Source organism: Ictidomys tridecemlineatus, chromosome 11, assembly GCF_052094955.1.
Source record: "Ictidomys tridecemlineatus isolate mIctTri1 chromosome 11, mIctTri1.hap1, whole genome shotgun sequence".
Lineage (NCBI taxonomy): Eukaryota > Metazoa > Chordata > Mammalia > Rodentia > Sciuridae > Ictidomys > Ictidomys tridecemlineatus.
In genome coordinates, this window is record NC_135487.1 from 39,306,541 (window position 1) to 39,330,415 (window position 23,875).

Consider the following 23,875-nt stretch of genomic DNA (forward strand, 5'->3'; position numbering starts at 1 on the left):
TATCTCAGAAAAATCATCTGCTAAGAATGAGAAGGCAGAGGTCAAAGGTGGGGCAAATTGCAAGGGTAGCTGAATTCTTAGTAAAACAAATTTTGAGATAATGCTTACAAAATGGGATAGCAAAATATAACTAAACAAATGAAAGTTGGGGCTGGTAAATATTAATTTAGGATTGTACTATGTGTTTACTTAAAATTTCCTCATACAGATAGATAAATAAATAAAGGTATTGTGTCCATCTACAACTAAAAAATTTCCTAACTTTATGATTTTTTTCTATTAACACTTTTTTTGTTTCTGTTAGCTTCCCAATTATAGGCAGATGGTGGACAGGTGAACTCATGTAAGACTGAACACATAAGGATGCAAAAGAAGATAGCACTAAAGTATGTGCCAGAAAATAGAGAATCTAAGTCAAATGAAAGAAGAAAATGAAGATAGAAGACAACTGATAGATAAGTAGATCAATACTATATATTTGAGAATCTAATGATGTGAAGAATAAAGTGGGAATATCTGAGTGAATATGAAAGGTGAAAGAATGGGAAATATATTTTATAATATTAGTCTGCACACAACTATTCTTACGTTGTTAAATCTTAGTACCTAGCAGTGAAATAGGTATGAAGTATAAACATGAAAGACAGCTTACAAGAACATTTTTCTAAAATATAAGTCATAACACTGATACAATGAAGACAACCTACCTGTCCATCAAAGGAAAACAGTTAAATAAACTAGCATATCCAAGCTATGGAAAACTATATACTGACTGCTAAAATGGAATAAAGTAAATAAAAAACTGGTTAGTAGACTCAATGGCCCCTTCTGCTAGGCTCCAAACTGATGTTTGGCTCTTAAAACAAAAATTATTAAAAAAAAATAAAGACTTTGGTATCAATATACAATTGAACACTACATATTTTTTTTGTTAAAGAGAGAGTGAGAGAGAGAGAATTTTAATATTTATTTATTTTTTTAAAAATTTTATCAGCGGACACAACATCTTTGTTTATATGTGGTGCTGAGGATCGAACCCGGGCCGCACACACGCCAGGCGAGCGCGCTACCGCTTGAGCCACATCCCAGCCCCCTGAACACTACATATTGAGTTTTAGCACATGAAGATGGCACACTTTAAGTTTACTGAGGTTCCTAATTTAGTATTCTACTAAAAAGTCTTACTGCATACAACACTGCTAGATTCCTGCTAAATATATACACATGGGCTGTGGTTATGGCTCAGAGGAAAGAGCGCTTGCCTAGCATGCATGAAGCACTGGGTTCAATCCTTAGCACCACATAAAAATAAAATAAAGGTATTAGGTCCACCTACAACTAAAAAATAAATGTTTTTAAAATTAAATAAATAAATATGTACATATGAATAGTTGGAATTCCTACAATTTCAAATAAAATGTCAAATGTTCATTTATTGCTATATCAATTAATGTTAGTAAAATTGGTACTTTTTAAAAAGTTATTTTTGTTCTTGTATGCTTTTATATTATTTTAAATTTTCCTGTTCTTTTACTTCTCTCCGTTATAATTATTGTCACCCACTAAGAGACTAGACAATCAAAAGTATCTGAGAACTAGTGCTCCAAGGGGAAAAAAGATCCAGACATCTCTCTGCTTTTCTTACTCCACCTCTATAAAAGAAGTTCAGTTCCAACACTGGTCACAAGTTCAAGAATATTCCTTAAGGAATAGAAAACACATGATTTTTCTCTCTCCCTTCAGATTTCTTTTCTTACTCATCTCTTGAACTGAAACTGAGATGTCCTATAGTCTCCTAACCAATAAAAAGTTAAAAAAAAAAAATGAAATCAAGAGGAATGTGTAACACAATATACCCAGTTAAGGAAAAAGGAAATCTCTTGGTTCCATAACATCTAATTCAGTATACTGAAGCTACATAAAAATTAAAGCAGATGTCATGGCAAATAATAAAATATTTCTATGATTTCATCATGATGATATTTTCATCAAGATGATTTCTATAGATGGTAGAGGTTTAGGGTTAGTGAGCCAAACCTCAAATTCAATATTCAATTATCTCTTTCTCATTCACTCAACAAATGATTATTAGGTACGTACAATGTGCCTGACACTACAATTAGATCTTGTCCCATGGAGCTTACTTGCTGAGGTGACAGAATTTAACAAGTAGATTAAACAAATAAACAAAATTTAATAAATATGTATTTCATCATGGACTATTACAAGAACATCTTTTTCCCTATTTATAACACCAACCTGGAAAGAGGATCAGGATTCTTATACTAGAAAACAAAATTCTGTAACAAAAAGGAAAAGATTCAAAATTCAAATGACATAACTTACAGCTTCTCTGCCAATGAGTGGATAAAAGGGGGTACCAAAAAGTTTCCTTCCATTAATAAATGCCTTCATGATGAAATTGGTCACTATTGAAAAAAGAATAAAATAATAAAGATACAGACATTAACATGTCAGGGCTTTAAGAGCAGGTAATCCACACACTTCAAACTTACTTTTTCTAGAAACTCCAGCACCAAGGTTATGATTCAAGTCAAAAGGATCTAAAAAAAAAATATTTGTAATTAATGAATTATATTCATTGTAACATAAAATAGACTTGGCAAGAACTACAGTCTAATATTACATATTTTTAGACTGTCCAAGTCAGCAAATTATGCTTTTAAAATTATACATTAAGGGATGAAACTGATAAACATTAAGAGGAAGAATCTTTCAAATCTTAATGTGGTTCAGTTTTCTCCTCAATTTCCTTGGCCAAATTTCTGCTTTGTTATTGAATTAAAATCAACATAAATTATCACCTTCAATCGCAATGCATTTAGATGTCCACTGCTTTTCAAAAGTTGTCAATAGCTTTTTCTGCCGAATGCTAATTACATATTCCTTAAAATCAAACTCTTCAGTATAAAAGCGAAGAAGCCCCAACCAAAGCTCTCCTAATGATTCTGTGTTCTTCCCAAGTGAAGGTAAACGCTTTTTCTACAGATAAGGAGAAGGAGGGGATGGTAAGAGGAGGGGATAAGAGAAATATCTATATTAGCCAAGATATGAACAGCAAATCCAAGTAATATTACTAAAATAAATTATGCAAATCCTAACATGTATATCTATGAGCATTTTATAACATGGACTATGAAAAAATTACCAGTTCTTCTGTTTTATCGAAGAAAAAAGCATTCCATCCATCAACCATTCTCTGTGGAATCTGTTTTCCATCAAAGATCTACATACAAAAATTAATTTTATTATTAGATTTCAAGTTCTGCAACCAAAAGGCCTACAAACCATTACACCATTTTAGAATTTACCTAAGGAAGACATACTGAAATATCCTTCAAAGGTAACAAAGCCAGGATGGTATAATTTCATACTAAGTAATTAGTTAAATGTATCTATAAAAACCAAAGCTGAGAAAGGACACTGTAAGAGTATCATACTCTCCAAATGACACATTTAATGTTATTGATGGTCTTTATTTGGCCTATCAAAACACATCCAAACCACAGGGAAAAAAAATGAAGTTTCAATAAAGGATTGATAAATACAGAAATATAAAATAGATAATACTGATTGATTACACACCCAAAAGGAAATCAAAAGAATAGTTTTAGGACCTGGATTCTTTTTTTTTTAATTGTAGATGGACACACAATATCTTTATTTTTATTGATTTACTTATTTTTTTATGGTGCTGAGGATCAAACTCAGGGCCTCACATATGTGAGCAAACGCTCTAACACTGAGCTACAACCCCAACCTAGAACCTAATTCTTTAATCAGTTATCTAAAAAGCACTTGGACGCTGGTTTTGTTCAATGGAAAATTAAGTAGCTTTCCATGACAGCTTTGAAAAGATTATAAATCCCTATTATTCATTATAAATAATAACTCAATGCCCTTGCAAACCAGGAGGGGAAAAAGAAATGCTAACTTATATGAACAAAAATTATCCAATAAGAGGATTTTATAGATACAACTAACCTCTAGAAGTCATTTGAAGACTTTTTTCCCCCTAAAAGAGGTTTAAAGAAAGATTCAATAAACTAAAAAATAATAATAGGTTCAGGGCTGGGGATATAACTCAGTTGGTAGAGTGTTAGCCTTGCATGCACAAGGCTCTGGGTTTGATCCCCAGAACCTATATATATATATATATATATATATATATATATATATATATATATATAAATAAATAAATAAATAAATAGTAGGTTCAGAGTCAGCAGACCTCTTTTCAAGTCTCAGGCCTGCAAAATGGTGGTGATTCTGATCAAAATACTCATCCTAGTAAGTGCTTGGTTTTCTCAGTGAAAACAAGAGATTACACTTATTAGGTCTGTCATTTAAATTTTTTATTTTATTTTTTACACTGTATAACCATTTTCAAAAATGGAACCTTTTAGGGAACTTAAAAGGTCATATAAATAAAAGCAGAGGTGTTTAAGAGAATGCTGAATGAAGAAACCACACGACAACTTTACTTTATTCCATTCCTCACTCCCCAACAACACAATTATGGGTTCCAAAACACAGTTAAACCAGAAGACAGGGCTGGGGTCGTGGCTCAGTGGTAGAGCACTTGCCTAGCATGTGTGAGGCACTGGGTTGGATTCTCAGCACCACATATAAATAAATAAAATAAAGGTCCATCAACAACTTAAAAAAAAAAAAGAAACTAAAACAAACAAACAAAAAAACAGAAGACAGTTAAAAACCACTAGATAAGGTAGATCTCACAGCCCTTTTCATTTCTGATGACATGATTTATAAAATTAACTACATATCTGGCCCCTTCAATTTCTTTCTCAGGTTTAAGCTCTTGGTGGCCAAGGAGTATAGCTTATCCCTGGAATTCAAATCACTCCTAAAACAAAGCTTCTCATATACAGAATATGTTTGTTTACAAATATATTCACTCTGTATGTTACATAAAGATCAAGTTTCCATGAACTTAAGCTAGTAACTTGCTTTTTATATTTATAGAGAACAAACACAACTGCCAAAAATTATTTAGTATAAATCATGACATTTGATAAAACAAAAAAGTGAGAGCCTAACAATCACAGATATGAATACCTAAAACAAAACACATGGGGTCTTACCCTCAAAAAGAAAAGTGAAGGTTTTAAGAAACTGCAGTGTAATATTTAACCTTAAAGATTCAAATGCTTATAAATTATTCTGTAATTATAAAATGAGTTTATTTTCCAGATGTTGAAATAATAAAAGTTACTTTGTTCTTTTAAAGATAATTCTTACTTTTGAGTAGCAAAGGTAAGATTTAAACCCAATAATGTTTGCTAGTGACACATTTGAGTGGACCCATGGACCTTGGAAAGTGTTTCACAAATCACACATTTTGCTTCTTCTTTTGAACTCTCATATTTCACCATGCCTAACTCTATACTGTTTCACTTTCAATCCTCAGAAGCAGTAATGCTGCTCTCTGTAACTTGCTCACTCTCACTCAATATCAGTCATCCCTATCCAACCAGCGGCAGTCTTCCTTTTAAAATTCACCTAAAACCATCATATAAGTATAATAACAATTTCATATTTACTTTCTTATTTTATTGTAATATTTTAATATCTATAGCTATATTTAAATTGCAATTGTTTTTAATTGTTGTAAAAAACAGATAATGTAGAATTTGCTATCATTGATACTAAGCACATTCACTGCTATGCTACTCCTACCATCATTCATTTACAAGATTCATTTTATCTGTAAAACTAAAACTCTTTAGCTATTGAACTATAATTTCCCAGTCCTCCTGCTCCTAGTCCTTGGCAACCACCATTCTACTTTCTGTCTCTATGAATTTGATTACTCTGGATAGCTCATTAAGTGAAATAAAAAATATTATCTTATTCTGACTAGCTTATCTCACTTAGCACATGTCATCAAGATTCATTCATTAAATTATTATTTTTCAGTTATTACAGTTTAAGAAAACATAAAATTTCATGCAATTATACGAGAACACCACTCTCAAATATCTTTTAGTATTAATTTTCATGTGAAAATTTGCTTTTACTTATTGATTTTCTAGAATAACAAAAATTTTCTGCTTAGAAAAGCTCCTTTTGAGCTAAACAACTTTGCATTATTAATCATCAAAAACAACTTTGGGGGCTGGGGATGTGGCTCAAGCGGTAGCGCGCTCGCCTGGCATGCGTGCGGCCTGGGTTCGATCCTCAGCACCACATACCAACAAAGATGTTGTGTCCGCCGAGAACTAAAAAATAAATATTAAAAATTTCTCTCTCTCTCTCTCTCTCTCTCTAACTCTCTCTCTCTCTCTTTAAAAAAAAAAAACAACTTTAAGCATTAGTAATATCCAATCACTTAAGTTAAATTCAAGTACAAATGGAGTCAGAGATAATTAACTTCATTAAACATGTTTTTACCCTTAGAAAATTATCTAGGCCAATGACCAATACTTACATGATGCCAGAGCAAGGAACAATGGGAACCCATATGACTACCCAAAAGAGGTCAGAAGAAAAACCTATATATCGTTAGTCTATATAGTTTAGCTCTTAAACTATAAACGAACTTTCTACAATTATAACAATTCTCTACAATCCCAGTCAGAGGACAAAGGCAGAAGGAAATTTTCCTAAGCTATTTCATGAGGCCAGCATTACCTAATACCAATACCACAGCAAGACATTATAAGAAAAGAAAACTACAGACCAATATCCTTCATGAACAAAAATGCAAAATTCTCAACAAAACACTACCAAATTGAGGGCTGGGGTTGTGGCTCAGGATAAGAGTGCTTGTCTAGCATGTGTGAAGCGCTGTGTTCGATTTCCAGCACCACATATAAGTGTAAATATATAAATGTCCAGTGACAACTTAAAAAAAATACTAACAAATTGAACCCAACAATATATAAAGAAAGCTATACACCAAGACCAAGTGAGATTTATCAAAGGTATACAAGGCTAGTTCAACATTCAAAAATCAATTAATAAAACCCCTCAGATTAACAGTTCAAAGAAGAAAAATCACATGATCATATCAATAAATGCCGAAAAGGCATCAGATAAAAATCCAACACCATTCACAATTTAAAAATAAAGCCAGTAAAGTAACACATTCTTTTTTTTTTTTTTTTGAGAGAGAGAGAGAGAAAATTTTTAATATTTATTTTTTAGTTTTTCGGCAGACACAACATCTTTGTTTTTGTATGTGGTGCTGAAGATCGAACCCGGCCGCACGCATGCCAAGCGAGTGTGCTACCACTTCACATCCCCAGCCTCAGTAACACATTCTTAATAGTCTCAGCTATGTGGAAAGCCAAGGTGGGAGGATCACTTGAGAAGAAGGTTTAGTTCAAAACCAGTCTGGGGAACATAGTAGAATCCATCTTTAAAACAAAGATATTATTTCAAAACCCTCAATAAACTAGAAATAGAGAATCATGATTTAGGTGTGAGGTATCTCCCAAAAGCTCATGTGTGAAACAATGCAAGAAAGTTAGAGGTGAACCGATTGGGTTATGAGCATATTAACCAATTAGTGAATTAATCCCAGTTAAGGATTAAATGGGTGGTAACTGGAGGCAGGTAGGGATTGGATGGAGGGGGAGGATGTGCCTTTGGGGAATATATTTTGCCCATGATGATAGAAGGCTCTCTGTTTCCTGTTGGGCATGTTCTGAGCTGCTTTCCTCCAATACACTCTTCTGCCATGACGTCCTGCTTTACTTCAAACCCTGAGGAATACAATCAGCCATCTCTGGTCTCAGACCTCTCAGACCTCTGAAACCGTGAGACCCAAAATAAAACTTTTCCTCTTCTAATTGTTCTTGACAGGTCTTTTGTCAACAGCAGTGGAAAAGCCAACTAAAATAGAGGGGAATTTCCTCAGTGTGATTTAGAAAAAAGAAAAGAAAGAAAGAAACTAAAAGAAAAAAAAGTCTACAAAAAATTATTGCTAACATCATACTTGATGAGAAACTGTAAACTTGCCAACTAAAATCTGGGACAAGGCAAGGATGCAACCTCTCACCTACTCCTTTTCAATATATGAAAAGTCCTAAATAAAGCCAATACTGAAAGTCCTAGATAATGCAATAAAAAAAGAAAAGGAAGTAAACAGAATATATATTGGGAAGAAAGAAATAAAGCTTTCTTTATTCACATGACATGATCATTTATGTAAAAAATCTGAATCAACAAAATAACTCCAGAACTAATAAGTAATTAAAGCAAGGTTATAAGACACTGGTTAACAAACAAAACTCAGTTGCTTTCTTACTTTCCTATATACAAGAAATTAAAAGCTAGAAACAAAGTGAAATTTCAAAATAGAAAATGCAATACTTTGCACTCCAAAAATTAAACACCTACATATAAATGTAACAAAATATGTACAAGATCTACATGAGGAAAACTATAAAACCGAGGAACAAAATCAAAGAATTAAATAAATGGAGAGATGTTCCATGTTTATGGAAGGAAGACTCAACATTGCCAAGGTGTCAATTCTAATCAAAATCCCAGCAAATTATTTCATAGATATCAACAAACTGACTCTAAATTTTATAAAAAGAAGCAAAAGACCGAGAATAGCCAACACAATATTGAAGGAGAAGAATAAATAAAGCTCGAGGACTGATACATCTCAACTTCAAGAAATATAAAGCTATAGCAATCCAGAGTTTGGTACTGGTAAAAGAACAGACAAATAGATCAATGGAACAAAACAGAATGCTCAAAAATAGACCTACATAAATACAATCAACAGACACTTGACAAAGGAGCAAAGGTAATAAAATGGAGCAAAAATAGTCTTTTTAACAAATGGTGTTGAAATAACTGAACATCCATATGCAAAACAGATCTAGAAACAATCTTAACACACTTCACAAAAATTCACTCAAAATGGACCATAGTCCTCAATGTAAAATACAAAAATATTAAACTCAAAGAAGACAATGTAGGGGAAATTCTAGAGGAGCTTGAGTATAGCAGTCCCTTTTTAGATACAACACCAAAGGTAGGATTCAAGAAAGAAATAATGCACATGCTGGACTTCATTAAAAGTAAAAATACTCTGCCCTGCAAAAGACAATGTCAGAGAATGAGTAGACAGGACAGGGAGAAAATATTTGCAGAAGACACAGCTGAGAGAGAACTATTATCCAAAATACACAAACAATTCTTAAACTCAACAGTAAGAAAACAAACTTTTAAAACATAGGCCTAAGACTTTAACATACACTTCAACAAAGATACAAAGACAACAAATAAACATATGAAAAGGCATATAACATCATATGTCATCAGGAAAATGCAAATTCAAACAATAACGACATACTACCATATGCCTAGTAGAATAACCAAAGTCTATCTAGATCACTGACAACAAATGCTAGTGAGGATGTGGAACAACAGGAATTCTAACTCACAGCTGAATGAAAAATGGAATAACCACTTGCAAAAACACTATCACAGTTTCATATAAAACTAAGTATACTTATGAACCAACAATCCTGCTTCTTGGTATTTACACATAAGACTTGAAAACTATATGCACACAAAAATCTGCATATGGACCTTATAGAAGCTTTATTCATAATTGCCAAATCTTGAAACAACTAAAATGTCCTTCAGTAAGTGAATGCAAAAAGAAACTGATATATACAGTTATAATGGAATGCTGTTCAGCACTTAAAATAAATGAGCTATCTACCCATGAAAAGAGATGAAGGAATCTTAAATACATATTATGGAGTGATATGATTTGAATATTCACAATATTCCCCAAAGTCCATGTGTTAAAAGGCTTAGTCAAGTCACCAGGATGATGCTATTGGGAGATGCTATAAACCTTTAGGAGGTAAGGTCTTATGGAAGGTCCTTAGATCATTGGGACAGGGTCCTTTAAAAAGAACTGTGGGGCCCCAATTTCTCAGTCTGTCTCTGCCTCTTAGCTCATGATACAAGCGGCTGACTCTATCGCTTTCACCTACTATGATGTGCTGCTGTCACTGGAGGCCCAATGGAATAGGGCCACCTGATCTTGGACTGGAACCTCCAGAAACCTTAGTCAAAATAAACCTTTTCTCTTTGTAAGTTAATTGCCTCAGATATTTCAATAGTATTATAGTAATGAGAACCTGATATACTAAATGAAAAAAGACAATCTGAAAAGGCTACATACTATATGTTTCCAACTGTATGACATTCTAGAAAAGACAAAATTAAGGCAATAAGATCAGTGATCGCCAAGAATTGGAGTGGGGGGATGACCAGGCAGTGCACAGATAATTTTTAAGGCAGAGAAAATACTTGAAAATATCTGTATGATGCTATAGCAATGGATGCATCATTATATATTTGTCCAAACCCACAGCATATCCAACACCAAGAGTGAGCCCCAAAGTAAACTACGGACTTTGGATGACGTATCAGTATCACCAGTATCAGTTGATGTATCAGTATCAGTTCACCAGCTATCACAATGTACCACTCCAGTGGGGTTGATAATAAGGGCAACTATGTTTTGTGTGGGCAGGGGCTAAATGAGAAATTCCTATACATTCCTCTCAATTTTGTTGTGAAACTGCTCTACAAAAATAAGGAAATTAAATACACACACACACACACACACACACCACTCCACCCAACAGAGACTCAGCTAGCAATTTTCTGCTAGGAAGATAATATTTAAAATGTTGATTTTCTTTTTACTATTTGTTTAAAAGAAGAAAAGAAATGCTGCTAAAAACACAAACAGTCATAAGAACTTTTGAAAATTTACTAAGGCCATCTGACACCTATCATATGACTTGCTATTTTGTGATTTTCTTTTCTGCATGACTATCAGAAAAATAAGTCTACAACTATGTGAAATCAAAATATGTGATTTTTCCGAACAACTCTGATGCTTCTCTCCTACCTCAAAATAGTCATCCATCTAAGAAATTAAAACTGGATCCTCTCTAATGCCTACAAGTCCACATTAGCCAAGAAGGAACAGATAGATGATTAAGAACTCCTTTATACCTATTTCAACGAGTATAATTTGGCTACAGTAAGTGACTCAATGAGTCATCAATTCTGAATGAATATGAGTACAATCCAGTTCTCTCAATGTACATTCTACTATTTAATGCAATTAACATGTCTTCAAAAGAGATGAGAAAATTTTTCTTTGGGTTTTTTTTTCCTTAACCAAAATTCAAAAGACTGACTTAAGCATACACAGAATTAAATCAAATTTCATAGTAAAGCATGAGGAAGGAAAACACTTCCTAAACAATTTATGAATTTCCATCTGAGAGACCAGAATATATATGAATATATATGAGTTTATGGATGGCTACAGGAACTTCATAATAATCTGCAGAAAGCTAAGACTGTGAAATTTTAAAATGTTGCAAGATATTCAATGGTTCTATTCATTTCATATTCTTTCAGTAGTTTATGTGATCCCATAATAATTTTTCGAAAGCTTCATTATTAATTATAGCATTAAATTGAAGGAGAAAACAACCATGATGAAATGAGCTGAGTAATAAATCACGTAATTTCTGCTGTGTATATATCCATTGTTTGCAAAAAAATACCTTTACAGTTTTCTTAAATACCTACCTCTTGTAGAACTGGGATAACAGGTGGCTTTCTCTGCTGCAGAAAGTACAGCACCATAAGGATATATGCATATGAAGATAAACTTCCCCTGGAAGCATCTCCAATGTCACAACGCTAAAATATATATACATAAAGATTGAAAATAAAACTTCAGAGTTTCATTCCATACAGAAGTATTGATGACTTTGAGACACTGTTTTTTTTTTTTGTTTGTTTGTTTTTTTTTGAGAATTTTAACATTTATTTATTTTTTTCTTAGTTCTCGGTGGACACAATATCTTTGTTGGTATGTGGTGCTGAGAATCGAACCCGGGCCGCACGCACGCTAGGCGAGCGCGCTACCGCTTGAGCCACATCCCCAGCCCCTGAGACACTGTTTTTTTAAACTCACTAAAAAATGTCCAAAAGTTCAGTTACAAACTGTTATAAAGGGTGTGGGGGAAACCAGCACTTTCATTCATTATAGATCAGAGTATAAATCAGGACAAACTTTATGAAGAATAATTTGGCAATATCAATTTGATGAAAGTATTTCTTTTGACCTAGCCATTCTAAGGATTTATCTTGCAAAAATGCCCCAAAAAATATGAAATGACTAAATTCTTTATTGTAGTACAATTATAATATGAAGTAATTTCCAAGATCTATTAAGAAAAGCGAGATCTATGAATCAAAGCAAAGGGTAGAACAATGTTTTCAGTGTGCTTAGACCTAGAATAAACAGGAGACAGGAAATTCATATATTTGTTTGTACTGGTATGATATATTTCTGAAAGGATACAGAGGAAATTTTAACACTGGCTGCCTCCAGTAATAAGCAATAGTTGGTTAGGAAATAAGTAGGGAACGTTTTCTACTTTCCACTATAAATACTTTTATTTTAAATTTATTTTGGGGGGTTTGGGGGACAGGGGATTAAACCCAGGGGCACTTAACCCATGAGCCACATCCCCAGCCCTTTTTGTTTATTTATTTATTTGTTTTTAATTTTGAGACAGGATCTTGCTAAGATGCTGAAGGCCTCACTCTGTTGCTGAGGCTGACTTGGAACTTGTGATCCTCCTGACTCAGCCTCTGAGCTGCTAGAACATAAACACCTTTAGACCTTTTGAATTCTGAACCACATGAGTACATCAGCTATTCAAATTTTTTTTTCATTAAAAAAAAAAAACACTAAAAGACTACTCAGAAATTTCTCCTACTGAGTGAGAAATTACCTCACTGTTAAAGTTAAAGGAATGATTTCTCTGATGTGAACCACTTGGCTTGATTTCCAAAGCTCCGTGTAGCTATAACAAAACCATCATGCTGGATTATTATTCTGTGAGGTGATTCTAGAAAAGTAGCTTTATCAAGTCTTATATGTAGTATGTGCCAGCATGCATTTCATTTCTAACCCACTTTTCTGTCCAGAAAGACACGTATAGGAAAATCTAAACAAATATGCTTTCTTATTGAAAAGAGTGAGATTTATGAAATTTAAATCTGACCAAGTCATTTCCAACTAAAATTCTTCCACTAACACATTCACAAAATTAACTCTTCACTAAACAGCTACCATAAGTAGGCTGAACTAAAGTATAATGAACTAGGAAAATAGATTCCTGTCTTAATGTAATTTATATATTCAGCAAAATGAAAACAATCCAGTGTTACAACAAGTGTTTCAACAAAACATAAGATTCTATTTGTATTCTTGGTCAGAAAAATTGATCATTAAATCCAAATACCAGATTTTCTAGCCCAGAGATGCTTTAAATATAGAGTTTGCCAACTACCATGCCTAGGATTGAAAATCATTACTATATTACCCCAACAGGAAAAATAAATTATAATAAAATAAAAGCAATTATAATAAAATAAAAGATCACTATACTACCCCAACAAGTATAATAAATTCAACATATTTATTATAGAGTATATTTTTTTCAAGGTCAGATACTAATGGGGAAGCAGAGGCAGGAGATCACTTAAGTCCAAGGTTCAAAGCCATCCTGGGCAACACAGTAATGTACCCTATCTTGGGGGTGGGGGAGAATCTAGATAAATAAAAACTGAGACAATATTTTTACAAGTCTAACATCAGTATGTTTCACTTCATCATGAATATTATAACAAAGTACATCATTAACTTCTTTATAAATACCTTAGCAAACACTTTCATAGTATATCCCAAGTACTGTACTCGAGGATCAATAGCTGCATAAGTAGCTAGCATTCTTGTGTTATGTTGAGCCTGAAAAATAATTCCATATTTGAAAACATTTCTTAAACTCACAAATAAAACACACTTCAAACAGAATATATATAAATGTAAATTTTTTAAACATTTATTTTTTTAGTTGTAGTTGGATACAATACTCTTTTTTAAATTTATTTATTTTTATGTGGTGCTGAGGATTGAACCCAGGGCCTCGCACAAACTAGGTGAGCACTCTACAGCTGAGCCACAACCCCAGCCTATTAACAAGTGAAATAAAAACTTACCTTCAATCTGAAGGCAAGAGCAAATTGATAAATATACTTTTTCCTTACAGTGCTCACACTTGAAATTTTTAAGCATATAGGTATAATCAGTAACCTGTAAACGGAAAATAAAGTATACCTGCCTGTAAAGAGAAACTTACCAATGTATTATACAAACTGATATCGCCTTCTAATCCACTTCGTCTGTGTTCAAATTTTACGATAGGCACTTTGGCAGTAGTTATAGGCAAAATGTTTCTTAAACCTGATTAAAAAAAAAAAACTTAAGTAGATTAAATAATTTTCATAATGCTATGAAGTATTTTCTTTTGTTTTAAAGCAAAGATTTGAACTTTATACCTGGATGTCTCTTAAGAATTTTCGCCAAATTTTCAATTATTTCCTTACAATTTAATTTCTAAAAAAAAAAAATAAATAAATAAAGTTTAATTCAATTTGGTCTTGTGCAAATTCTAGTATCATACAGGCATTGCATGGTAATATTTTAAAATTTCTAGCCATAATGCATTACATATAACCTTGCTACTCAATGCATATGTGGTTTATAGACCCATAGCATCAGCATAATCTGAGAAAATAAAAGAAATGCAGAATCACAGGCTCCTCCCCCATCTATTGAACCATAATCTGCATTTTAACAAAATCCAAAGGTAATGCAAATGCAGATTTAAGTATGAGAAGCACAAAGATAGGAGTATAATATGGTTTTCAATATGTGACTCAATAACTAAAGATGGGTTTGGTAAGGGCAAAGAAATATATTAAAAACACAGGCTCTAAATTTAGATAAACCTGAATTAAAATTTTGAACTAAGTATTGACTAGCTGTATGGCTTATCCTTAATCCCTCTCAGCATCACATTTTTACTTTATAAAATCAAGATAATCATAAATTTCTGCCTTAAAACAGTTGTTGGGAAGATTCATGAGACATGTTGTAAAGCATTCAGTAGTAAGCTTGACATAAAATTGAGTACTTGAAAACTCTGAGCTATTTATTATGTCAATATGTTGATAAGAAAAGGAAAGATAATCCTATAAGCAGCACCTATTTTCACAAGGAAATTCTTACTTTTACAAATGTAAATGTACTGCTTTTTTAAAAAGAGTGCAGAGTTGATATGGTAATGACAATAAAACTACAAGAAACACAGATGATAACAAGTATTATAAATTAACTGTATTAAATTGAAGGTATAACCATCAATCCCAAGAGTTATTACAAAATAATCCTTGCGTGAAGCAGTAGCCATAGCAGTTTAATTTGGGTACTTTCAAGGGAATCATTAGTTACCAATTCATGTACAATAAACTGGACAAAGGAGGTAATTTTTCTCTTTATTATGCAAAGATATAAATTATGATAGAATTTTTAAGTTTTAATAATGTCTCATCTGGAATAAAATATTTTATTCTTTTTCGTTGCTTCAACTTCTGCATGTGAATGGCAGATTTTACATCATATACAAATCCATAGTGATTAGAAATCTGTAATTAAATTTTACATAAAACATATCTATAATTCTTAACTCCTTCCTGGATAAAAATCATTCCCTATCCCCTCAATTTTTGTTCTTCAAAATGGAGACAGGAAGCATCTTTTCAAGATCTGATAAAAAGTGAGTTAAAAAAAAAAATTACTTGTTAACATTTCTGTTTCTTTATAGAACAAGATAGATGAAGTTGTCTTGCTGCCAAGTGCTTTACAAACATGTCTTATGTAATCTTCCCAACAACTGTTTTAGGGCAGGAATTTGTGATTATCTTGATTTTATACAGTAGAACTGTGATGCTAAAAGGGGTTAAAGATTAGTCATACAGCTAGTCAAGTAAGTTCAATACTTAGTTAACACCAAAATCTACTTCTTAGGCCCAGAAACAAGGATCTACCAGGTATCAACACTATCTTTGCTACAGGCATGACAACGTAATAAACACCTTTTGAAAGGACTATATCAAAAATGCACAAGTACACTACTCTGCTGAATTCTTTTATCATGTAACAGAGGCAATACTGACACTCTGTAGATGCCAGAAGCTTGGCCTCACAACTTAAGTAGGTTAAATAATCTTGCAAGTAGTTCCTAATTTTGAAACATAAATACCAAAAGCTATGCTGGTAAAAGACATCTACAAGGATCCCTCCTTTTCTAACTGGTACTATAAAGTTACAGGACATTTCTTCCCACTCAACCCATTCCTTTTTCCACTAGAGCCTGGATAATCTCAATCCTACTACTGGGGAAATCCTACAAAGAAGGAAAGCCTAAGGACCCACTCTCACTGCTGAGACTTCATTGCTCCTGGCATCTGAAGATGGAACTCAGAAAGCTTTCAATTTCATAAAGTAGTAATTTGGTGTTACAGTACTATTAGTATTATATTTAATCTACATTATGGATTCAAAAAATTACTAAAAGGCAGTGAGATACAACAAAAGAGCAAGAACTCTGGTGTCAGACAGACCTGGATTCAAATCCCAGCTCCAACACTTACTAGCTGTGTGAACTTGGGCAATTCAGTTTATCTTTCAAAGCCTGAGTTTTCTCATCTATAAAATGGGGTAAATAATATCTATCTCGAACATAGGTATAAGAATGAATTGAGATAATATATGTTTAAGTGTTGGGTATGAAACAAATGTTAGTTCCCTTTCCAACCCAAAATGAGTTTCTAAAGCTCACTTATAACATAGCTTCCATGGAAAAAATGTAAGTGGCCCCAAAGTACAATTAACTTTTGGAATACAACCCCGTTATAAATTAGATGACTATCTATATTTTCTATTTATAATGATACAAAGTCATTACCTAATGGAAAATAATATAAGACAGAGTAAGCAAAAACAATATTAAGAAGCAAACTGAAGCACCAGCTTCTCATTGGTTCTAATGCAAAAATTTTAACTTTATGGTACACTGACTTTTTCCAAACTTTCATTACAAAACATCTATAATTCTTAGTGATATGGCTTTTATATTACAAATGACTGAAATGGTAAATTTACTTAAGATATGAATATCTTCTAAATTGCTAATGATTTGATATTTCAAAAGCTGCTATTGATAATACATTTATACAAAGACTGGCATCATGTGTTTTCTCAATATTACATACAAAAATAAAAATATTCATCTTTAGGGAAAAAAATTTTACACCTTTTCCAAACACTAATTCTTACCTCTGCATTTTCATGGCCTTCCAAGGTCATACATATATCCAGATCACTATCACGAAATCCAAATCCATTTTTAGAAGAGCCAAATAAGCACAATCTTGCCTTTTCTAAGCAAAGGAAAAACAAGTCAAAAGTCTTAGGGAAGAAGAATCTTCTAATATCTACTAATAACCTAAGATAAAGTGACCTTGTCCACTTCTATGATTTAAATTACTTACCACTGGAAGACATACTGAGAAATTCTAAAACATCCAAATCTTTTGTTCAAGTTCCCATACCACATTTCCACTTGCTCTTTCCACTTTTGAGACACCATGAATTCAACATGTCTAAACTAAAATATCAACTTTACCCCAAACCTAGTATTATCCCTACAATCCCTATTTTCAGCAAATAGGGATTTGCTGAAATCTGTTCAATTGCCCAAGTCAGAAATATACGTGAGATCCTTAATAACCCTCTCAATCTCCACATGCGCAATCACTGAGACATTTAGCTTCTTCCAACTTAACTATAAATCCATCTACCTTCATTTGTTTTCAACATCACTACCAATAATTAAGACATATATTTGAGAATTTACCTCTTGAAAATAAACCTAATTCTTTCAGGACAATTCAAGTAGATTTATAAATACTACTTTAGTACAATACGATTAATAAATTCTCCTCCAAAAGTAAATGACTAATTCACTAGGTATAAATTCCTTTACATTTACAATTCTTCAATAATAGCTACAACTGCAAACAAGTTGCAGCTTAACAGGGTTGGACTTTTCTTCCTCTCAATTCTTAAGCAGACTACTCACTTAGGGAACAAATTCTATATTTTCAAAACAATCCTTCCATCTGATTCTAATGCTCTACTTAAAGAATGACAACTGAGAGGCATAAAAGAAGCTACAATTATTAGCAAATAAAAATATGAGTTTAAAAGAGACTTAGATTTAATTGATATTTTATATATACTAACAACATTTTTAAGCAGAATCAAATAGCAACAAATCATCTTTCAAAATACAAATTTATTTTGATTCTAAATTAACTGTTTATGTACTTCTAAAATATTTGGACACAAAATTCTTGATTCTTCACCCTCATGCTGAAAACCTGCTCTTCCTGCTGTCTTTGCCATTTCATTAAATAGCACCACCCAACTGCTCAGCATAAATCTTGAGATCATCCTTGATTTCCTTCTTTCTTTCATATCTCACCTATGATAAATGCATCAGCAAATCCTGTTGGCTCTACCTTTAAAATATACCCCAGTTTCCAACCACTTCTCATCCTCTCCAAATCACTATTATGTTTCATTTGACTTATGCATCACTTCCCTAAATGTTTGCTTGCCTTTTTTTTTTTTTTTTTGTATTTGTTACTGGGTATTGAATCCCAGGAGTATTTTACCAAAGAGTTAGATGCACAGCATTTTATTTTTATTTAGGGTCTTGCTAAACTGCTGAGGCTGTCCCTGAACTTGCAATCCTCCTGCCTCAGCCTCCTATATCACTGGAATTACATGCATACACCATCACACCCAGTTTGCTTGCTTCTACTCCTAAGGCCCTATGTTCTATTCTCTCAGACCATGTCATTTAACAGCTAAAAGCCTGGAAGGCCTCCAAAGCCTTTCATTAGGTACTCAAAATAAAAGTCAAAGTCCTACTACTAACATCCATGAAACAATACCTAGGCTCTGACCTCATCTTTCTATTACAGTCTCTCTCACATTCTCCACTCCAACTATACTGTACTTTTGGTCTTCAACCATGACAGATATAATCTAATCTTGGGTGTTTGTACTCACTGCTCTTTCTCTATACAATATTTTCTCTTTGAATATTCATAGAACTTGCTCCTTCATATTGTTAAGGATTCTACTCAAATGCCACCTTATCAAAGAAACTTACCATAGTAACCCATCACTTCTTTTATCTCCTGCATTTAATACACATACTATTTGCTGATACAATATATTTAGTTGACTATTTAGTTTTATTAGTTGACTGTCTCCCCTCTGAAATACATACTTCATGAAAGCAAGTTTCACCTCTTTTACTAGCAATGTGTCCCTAAAAATTAGAACACATAACATTCAATAAACATTTTTTAAAATAAATGAATGAAACCCAAGACCACATGGCCACAGTATCAAAACAATCAATTTTTACATATGACATACCATCATATTCTTTTTGAATAAACTTTTCCAAGCCAATTAAAATTTGCTCCCTGTTGTGTTGTTCAGAGAAGGGTGGTGATAACTCATCTAGGTTTGAAAATGGGGAGGAGAGAGAAATAGAAAAAGTAAGAAAAATAGAATCTGAAAATATCTTCAAGTATTTATCCTAAAAATTATACTTACCATTTCATTATTTGTTAACTCTTCTGACTTTGAACCATAAATGTTACTAGAGAAGGGGCAGTGGAGCAGCAAAAGATAATTTTTAAAAGACCTGTTTACATTTCACACAATTGTTTTCCCTATGAGATACCTACAAATATATAAAATATATTTAATTTTTCAAACAATTTAATGCTGTCTTATTTTTCCGAGACATTCCACTCCTCTTCTATATCCATGCTTGTTTTTCCCTCCTGTATTCATACTGCTATCCTAGGCATCTGGTCCACTCAAATCTAACAATTTCCTTAAATGTCTGGTCAAGATTCAAATCTTCTCTATAAACTACTCTGCCTAACCACAGCCTTAAAGACCTGTCCTTGCTTTGATTCAATTTATTTAGTTCTCCAAATTGCTTGACATAATGTAATACCTGATTTTATATTGTCCTTTGAATTTTCTAGTTATTCCATTTATATCCTATTTTCCAATAGGACTATACATTCCTTAAGAACAAAGTTTTTTCTTTTTCCTTCTTTCTTTCCCATCTCTGCCTCAAGATATCCCCAAAACATAATACAGGAACAATGCAATAATTTATCAAAATTTTGCTATAATGAAATTAAACTAATATTCAGTTTTTTTAAAAAAACAAATATAGCAACAATAGATATGGGAGAGAGCAGAAGAGATGAAATGCAGGGTATGTGTGTTTAATATTTTTAGTTGTAGATAAATACAATATCTTTATTTTATTTATTTATTTTTATGTGGTCCTGAGGATCAACCCAGTGCCTCACATGTGCTAAGCCAAGTGCTCTACCACCTAGCCACAACCCCAGCCTGTGTGTGTGTGTGTGTGTGTGTGTGTGTGTGTGTGTGTGTGTGTGTGTGTGTGTGGTGTGTGTATCTGTGTTTTAAGGCAGTAGAACTATTCTATTATTATACTATAATGGTAGATACATGACATAATGAATGCTATAGTCCAAGTAAGTGTCTCCCAAAGACCCATATGCTATAGGTTTGGTCCCCAACCCATGGTGCTAACTTGGATTAATGGAACCTTTAAGAGGTAGGAACTACTGTGATGGGAGTTTTCCAGTCTTTGGGGCATGCACTAAAAGGGCCTATTCTGACCCTATACCCTCCTCTTCTTTTGCATAGCAGTTTTGAGGTAAACAGTTTTGTCATGCCATGTGGTTCCACCATGGAGTGCTATCTCATCAAAGGCCCAAAGTCCAAGGGTTAACCAACCCTAGATTAAAACCTCTAACATTGTAAACCAAAAATAAACCTTCTCTTTTATGAGATGACTTCTCTGTTATTTATTACAGTGAGAGGAAATGACTAACATAATGCATTTGTCAAAATCCATAGAACTTTGCAACACAGAATGATCCTTAAAGTATGCAAATATTTCAAAATCATGGAAAAGGTGGAGGCATTCAGGATGGAATATGGACTGTGACAAAAGAATCTAACTGTATTATAAATGTACAATACAACTTCATTCAATAGAATGGGAAAAAGGTGGTGCTGGGCCTAAGTAACTTTGAAAATAGCAGAATCTGTAAAATTAAGGTCAAAGGGAACTACGAGAAGCACTGTATTCTAACTGATGAAGTTTCCCATGGGAATATAAGTGCTTTAACAGTTCTGATGCTGCTATACAAGTGTACTGAAATGCTACAATTAAACAGGTAGTAGATGGTGGGAACCAGCTTTCTCATTACTGGAATGGGAGTTTACAGATAAGCAAAGAGAAGAGGTTAGAATGAGTCATGTGGTAATGATTCAAAGTTGGATATTAGTATGGAGTTGTGTTTAGCTTAAACATAGATAAGATGATCCACATACAGAAATATTTATAGATAAGTACAAATAAATGAGTTATTTGTTATTTTCTTCCTGTAAGAAGTCCTGAAAGCAAAAACATTCCAGTAGAATCAAGAACACCTAGTGTTCAGATCTCAGTTCCTAATACCATTCTCCCATATAAAGAACCAGGGCTCCTTGGAGAAATTTTAAGACTACGTCAGAAAACATACATGATGATCCTGGAGCATCTTGTAGTAACAGGAAGTAAGGAAGGGCTAAAAAACAAACAAACCACACACTGATGAGGGCACATCAAAGGGACACAGTTGCCAAAAGAGCTCCCAAATTCTAGCCAAAGCTAGAATTCATTTAATAATAAAAATAAATCAGTATTGGATTATATTCCAAAGTATAAAATATCTATGAGTCCACAGTGAGAGAAAAATAATAAAAATAAATGTTATGAATTGTACCTTAATAAAATTTTTATAGTACTATGATCTAATCATTCCACTCAAATATTTACCCAAGGAAAAAACTAGCATATGTTTATACCAAAACATATAATCTGAATGTGTATGACAGATTTATTTGTAATAGCCAAAATTTAGAAATAAGCAAAATATTGATTAATAAGCAAGTAGATAAACAAACTGTAACACATCCATACAATGGAAGATTACTTACTCACCAATAAAAAGAAATTAATCACTGACACACATAACAGCATAAATGAATCTCAAACAATTACTCTGAGTGAAGGAAGTCAATCCTTCCCCCAACAAACGAACACATTCTGGGTAACTGCATTTACACAGAACTCTAGAAAATACAAACTAATCTATAGATAAGTGATAGAAGCAGTTAAGTGACTGCCAGGCAGTAGGTAGGAACAGGGAAGGGTAAGAGAGAGGAATTACACTGGGGAATTACAATGTCATGTTATGACATCAGAAATCTTATCTTACCTGAATACAGCAAGCAATGCATAAATGTTTGGTGAATAAAGGTATGCAAGACTCTCCCCAGAATGTCTTTATAAACATTTCTCTCTAGGCCTTTCTCATACTCTACCAAATAAAAAGCAATTATCCTCCCAAACTGTGCATGTTAGGTTATTATGCATGATCCTCTATATTTGCAAATGAAGAGGAAGGTTCATCTCAAATACCACATCATTAATTTGAATTGTTCTGATACATCTCAGTTAAAATTAATTGGGTGTGCACTGCATTTTTTTTACTACTACTATAGCATATAACATTCTAATTCCAATTATGGCAATTTATATACGTGTCTTATACATTCATGTAGGGGCAGCACTGTTCCACAGCACTGAAAGTACAGAAATGTTTTTTATTTAGACTGTCCAATGCAGTAGCCTCTAGCCACGTGTACCTACCGAGTGCTTCAGAGGTGTCCAGTGTAACTGAGGAACTTAATTTTATTTTAACTGATTTAAGGTTGAATAGCCCCACATAGGTGTAGCAAATCCACAGTCTAAGTTTCTTAAAATTAATACATATGAGAGCAATTAAATTCCTTCTGGCATTTACCACATTACCCTGAACATAGTAGGCATTTGGTAAATATCTATACTTAGTCTCTACACTATTCAAAAACTCCCCTGCAAAAAAAAAGCAAATTGTCCTTTAATTAGAAAAGTTAACATCCAAGAAACAATGTAGTCCCAGTAGATACAGTAATAAAATACTTACCAAAACACCTTTTACATACTAAATCAAGTATTTCCCGAAATCGGTTGGTCATTGGTGGTAGAGGTTTTAGATCGATTTTCCTGAAATCCTCTGGGCAATCATTTTTTGAATGACCATCCTTTTTGCAGATGCTGCATACTATCGTTGGCGGCTATACAAAGGTAAGAAAATAATCTAATAAGTGCCTTTTGAGGCACTTCATCGCTTAGCAATCCAAAAATAATCTTTTAGATAATTCATTTCTGATAAACTATGCCTTTTGGAGATTTAAAAACAAAATTTAATAAAATGCAATCAACATAAAAACTATTCTGAGCAAACCACTTTTTCCTCCACTAAAATATTTATCAATAACAAATTCACTTGAGGATGTAAGATGAAGAAAATAACAGGAAATACAAAAGGAATGGCTAAGTGAAATAGCTTGATTAGCTCCCAAAGGGAAATATATGCATTATATTTTTAATTTACCAATATCTAACAAAGTAGTTTATAAATTTTAAACTGCACCTTTCAAATCACTCCAAACATTCTTCCATCTTCAGAATCAATTAATCACAGAACTCTCACTTAGCCAGTTCAACTACATCTGTGTCCTGATTGCAGGACTAGAATTGAAAAATAAATTAGCTCCATAAATAAAGAAGTATTAAATAGCTACAAACTGAACTTCAAACCCTGTAGCTCCATTTTA

General features: G+C 33.0%; 2 protein-coding genes across 4 annotated transcripts in view; one reads left to right on the forward strand and one right to left on the reverse strand.

The window, feature by feature from the left end:
- Prpf38a (pre-mRNA processing factor 38A) overlaps window positions 1-1,483 on the forward strand; it is a 40,118-nt gene extending 38,635 nt beyond the window's left edge. Inside the window, exon 10 of the mRNA XM_021726836.3 lies at window positions 305-1,483. Coding sequence (XP_021582511.1) covers window positions 305-347 — 43 coding nt within the window. The 3' untranslated portion in view covers window positions 348-1,483. The remainder of the gene's footprint in view (window positions 1-304) is intronic.
- The window catches only part of Tut4 (terminal uridylyl transferase 4), a 148,431-nt gene that overhangs the window by 43,249 nt on the left and 81,307 nt on the right, over window positions 1-23,875 (reverse strand). For all 3 annotated transcript variants that reach the window (XM_078026248.1, XM_078026247.1, XM_078026246.1), the window contains exons 14-24: window positions 23,182-23,332; window positions 19,484-19,570; window positions 17,306-17,409; window positions 14,464-14,521; window positions 14,265-14,368; window positions 13,784-13,873; window positions 11,638-11,751; window positions 3,170-3,247; window positions 2,826-3,003; window positions 2,517-2,564; window positions 2,347-2,429 (exon numbers count right to left, since the gene is read on the reverse strand). In XM_078026248.1, coding sequence (XP_077882374.1) covers window positions 2,347-2,429; window positions 2,517-2,564; window positions 2,826-3,003; window positions 3,170-3,247; window positions 11,638-11,751; window positions 13,784-13,873; window positions 14,265-14,368; window positions 14,464-14,521; window positions 17,306-17,409; window positions 19,484-19,570; window positions 23,182-23,332 — 1,095 coding nt within the window. The remainder of the gene's footprint in view (window positions 1-2,346; window positions 2,430-2,516; window positions 2,565-2,825; window positions 3,004-3,169; window positions 3,248-11,637; window positions 11,752-13,783; window positions 13,874-14,264; window positions 14,369-14,463; window positions 14,522-17,305; window positions 17,410-19,483; window positions 19,571-23,181; window positions 23,333-23,875) is intronic.